The sequence below is a fragment of the Thalassophryne amazonica genome, chromosome 1 (genome assembly GCF_902500255.1).
Source record: "Thalassophryne amazonica chromosome 1, fThaAma1.1, whole genome shotgun sequence".
Classification (NCBI taxonomy): Eukaryota; Metazoa; Chordata; class Actinopteri; order Batrachoidiformes; family Batrachoididae; genus Thalassophryne; species Thalassophryne amazonica.
Window position 1 is genome coordinate 35,011,197 of NC_047103.1, and position 4,055 is coordinate 35,015,251.

General features: G+C 44.6%; 1 protein-coding gene across 1 annotated transcript in view; it reads left to right on the forward strand.

Annotated features, from left to right (window-relative positions):
* Positions 1-3,647, forward strand: part of LOC117508067 (neutral cholesterol ester hydrolase 1-like) — a 36,165-nt gene extending 32,518 nt beyond the window's left edge. Inside the window, exon 5 of the mRNA XM_034167732.1 lies at positions 2,563-3,647. Coding sequence (XP_034023623.1) covers positions 2,563-3,183 — 621 coding nt within the window. The 3' untranslated portion in view covers positions 3,184-3,647. The remainder of the gene's footprint in view (positions 1-2,562) is intronic.
* The last annotated feature ends 408 nt before the right edge of the window (positions 3,648-4,055 follow it).

Sequence of the window (4,055 nt, forward strand, 5' to 3'; positions counted from 1 at the left end):
ACTCAACAAAAATATAAACGCAACACTTTTGGTTTTGCTCCCATTTTGTATGAGATGAACTCAAAGATCTAAAACTTTTTCCATACACACAATATCACCATTTCCCTCAAATATTGTTCACAAACCAGTCTAAATCTGTGATAGTGAGCACTTCTCCTTTGCTGAGATAATCCATTCCACCTCACAGGTGTGCCATATCAAGATGCTGATTAGACACCATGATTAGTGCACAGGTGTGCCTTAGACTGCCCACAATAAAAGGCCACTCTGAAAGGTGCAGTTTTATCACACAGCATAATGCCACAGATGTCGCAAGATTTGAGGGAGCGTGCAGTTGGAATGCTGACAGCAGGAATGTCAACCAGAGCTGTTGCTCGTGTATTGAATGTTCATGTCTCTACCATAAGCCGTCTCCAAAGGCGTTTCAGAGAATTTGGCAGTACATCCGACCAGCCTCACAACCGCAGACCACGTGTAACCACACCAGCCCAGGACCTCCACATCCAGCATGTTCACCTCCATGATCGTCTGAGACCAGCCACTCGGACAGCTGCTGAAACAATCGGTTTGCATAACCAAAGAATTTCTGCACAAACTGTCAGAAACCGTCTGTTATATGGCTGGGGGGGCCTGTCTGCCGGTTTGTTTGTCTTTTGGTTTCCTCCCAGGTGGCGTGCGTTTGGGACTGAGTGGCTGTGTTGCTGAGGCTGTCAGGACCTCACCCTGATCACCTGCGACTCGTCAGGACTCACAGCTGTAGTGCATCTGGATGGATTGGAACATGTTGGCATTTAAGACTGGAGTGCACAGTGTGTATTTGCCAGAGACTCGACCTTGTGACCAGACGGGTGAGATCGTCGTCTCGGGAGCCATCTCATCAGCAGCGGATGCTGAGAATGTCCAGGTTTGATGCACAGTCTGTGAAAGAGGAGGGGGTGAGGTCTCACGCTCGTCAGCACACTTCCTGAGGTACGTTAGATTTTGTGACTAACAGTTATACAGTCAGTAAATGTGGTGTCCCTCACACCTTATTGTATTGAGCTGTTTGTTAGTCATGTATCAGCTTCCACTGCAGTGGAGTTTTGTGAACGGGAGGTTCCATGCCTGCAGGTTGGGAAGCTGATCAGTAATCAAGCCAGGAAGTGTTTGCTGTTTGTACACCCTTAAGTGTTCTGTGTGTAGAGTGTGGACTCACATAATGGTTCCTTCTTTCACAGACTCGGTTGTTGCGGCCACCTGGGGGGTGTCGGCAGGGTCCTTGGGTCCGAAACAGCTTCTGGCTCCGGACCGTTAGCGCTGCTGGGAGCGCACCACGCCAGGCCGCACCTTTTTATTATATTTCACTGTTATGTATTAAATTCAGTTAGCCTTTGTACCGTGCTCTGCTTATTTCATACTGGGTCCTTCAAACGCTGGTCGGTTCTCCGAGCTGCGTCCGACACATAACACCGTCTCAGGGAAGCTCATCTGCATACTCGTCGTCCTCATCGGGGTCTCGACCTGACTCCAGTTCGTCGTCGTAACCGACTTGAGTGGGCAAATGCTCACATTCTCTGGCGTTTGGCACGTTGGAGAGGTGTTCTCTTCACGGATGATGTGAAGAAGATGTGTTGCACTGCATGAGGCAAATGGTGGTCACACCAGATACTGACTGGTATCCCCCCCCAATAAAACAAAACTGCACCTTTCAGAGTGGCCTTTTATTGTGGGCAGTCTAAGGCACACCTGTGCACTAATCATGGTGTCTAATCAGCATCTTGATATGGCACACCTGTGAGGTGGGATGGATTTTCTCAGCAAAGGAGAAGTGCTCACTATCACAGATTTAGACTGGTTTGTGAACAGTATTTGAGGGAAATGGTGGTATTGTATATGTGGAAAAAGTTTTAGATCTTTGAGTTCATCTCATACAAAATGGGAGCAAAACCAAAAGTGTTGCATTTATAGTTTTGTTGAGTATATATATATGTATGTATATGTATGTATATATGTATATGTATGTACACTTTGAACTGGGATACCAATTAAGCAACTGCAAATTATAAAGAAGACAATGTTCATACAGCTGAGGGTATTATAGCATTGTGTTATATTTATGATTTGCATATTGCAGTGGATGCACATATGCAGTAAACTGCAGTATTTTATGATGGGTGAGTAGGCCATACATGTGTTGTAGGTCATTACCATCATGTGCAAATGTGTGATGTGTGTGCGCTGGTCATTCTGCAATGCGCGATGATGATGATGACGACGAATTATCTGACAGATTGCTTTGCAGAAGTTTGGAAGATGTTGGAATTCCAGTGAGCCAGTAAACAGGATCTTATCACAATTACATACTCCAATACGACATACATGTCTGCGTGATCCCGCTGTAACGTGCATTCCTGTTGTATCGTCATGTAGTTTCCAGCCAGCATAAATCTCCGTTAAGTAGGATTAAGATTAGTAACCAAGAACCACTTACAATGAAACAGAAATCAGAACAATTCATGCTTACTGGGTAAAAGTCAAATTCTTTCTGTGCTTAAGAATGATTTGAGTTTACTGTCTCCACAGTTTGGATCAGATGACAGTCTGACAGTTAAATTCAAGGCCCAGGCGTTGATCTACCCTGTGCTCCAGGCGCTTGATTTCGCAACCCCATCTTACCAGCAAAACCAAGCTGTGCCTATTCTCTATAGGCCTGTCATGGCTCGTTACTGGCTGATGTACCTCGGCGCTAACTCCTCCCTGGAGCCTCTCCTGCTGGCAAACAACCACAGCTCCCAAGACCAGACAGCCATCAGCGCCCACACCCGCTCCAAGGTGGACTGGACCACGCTGCTGCCAGAGCAACACAAGAAGCATTTTCAGCCGGTCTTCAAAGAGACCGGATCAGTCGGCGTGGTAAGTGACGTGCCGGGGCTGACCGATGTCCGGGCGGCGCCGCTGCTGGCAGAGCAAGGGGTGCTGAGTAGGACACCAAAGGCCTATGTGATGACCTGTGAGTTTGACGTTCTGAGGGATGATGGGCTTATGTATGCCAGGCGCCTGCTGGACGCTGGTGTCGCAGTAACCAGTGATCACTATGACGATGGTTTTCATGGCTGCATGGTTTTTGCGTTTCTGCCAGTGATGTCCAGTGTGGGATGGAGGAGCATGAATAACTTCATTCACTGGCTGGACCAAAATGTGTAGACAAACAGCTCCAGATCCTCATGAACTCTGTGTGAACAGTGATGCTGTGGAGCAAACCTCAAACACTTTCTTGACTCACCAAAATTTGGTGATTGGGGACATGGGGGGGGGACTCGCAAATAATCGTGTCCATTCACACAGAATGATTATTTAAGGAATATTAACTTATATGTTAAGTAATGCCGCTTTTAATTATTAGAACATTTATTCTTTTCACGCCAACATGTTTTTTTTTTTACTTTTGCATTCCCAAGATCCATATCAACAGTTCCTTCTCTCACCACAGATTCTGCAGCATCAGCGTCACTGTGTTTTTATTTTTTCTGTAAATGAGGTGTTGTAGATCAGAACATATTGTGAAATTTTCACAGGTATCATTTCTTTTGTTTCATATGAGTTTTTTGTCATATGTAATGTCATGCAAAAGTTTGAGAACATTATATTTTCATTTTTAATGAGATAAAGTAAATCAGTGTTGTCTGTATTAAATTTCTCAAATTAAGCCCTTTTAAAAGTCCAATTCCTCTATTCCACTACAACACGAAGTTGTCTAACTACTGATATAACAAAAGTAACACTTTGCACAGTCTCTCGAATCACAGCCACAGGACACAATATCTCCTTCGGAATTGTCATTGGTGTCTTGGTAGCTTCCCCCGTTAGTGTCTTTAAGGAGTCAAAGTGATCATTTAGCTGTATTGTGCTAAACGTTGTCCATACTTATGGATTTTGTGATTTTAGCTTTGCCATTTTATGTCAAATCAATATCTCCTTCAGAGTTGTCATGGATGTCTTGTGGCTTCCCTCATTAGTCTCCTTGACTAGTCTTAAAAAATGGCTGTAAAAGTTATTTAATTGTGTTGTGCTTAAAA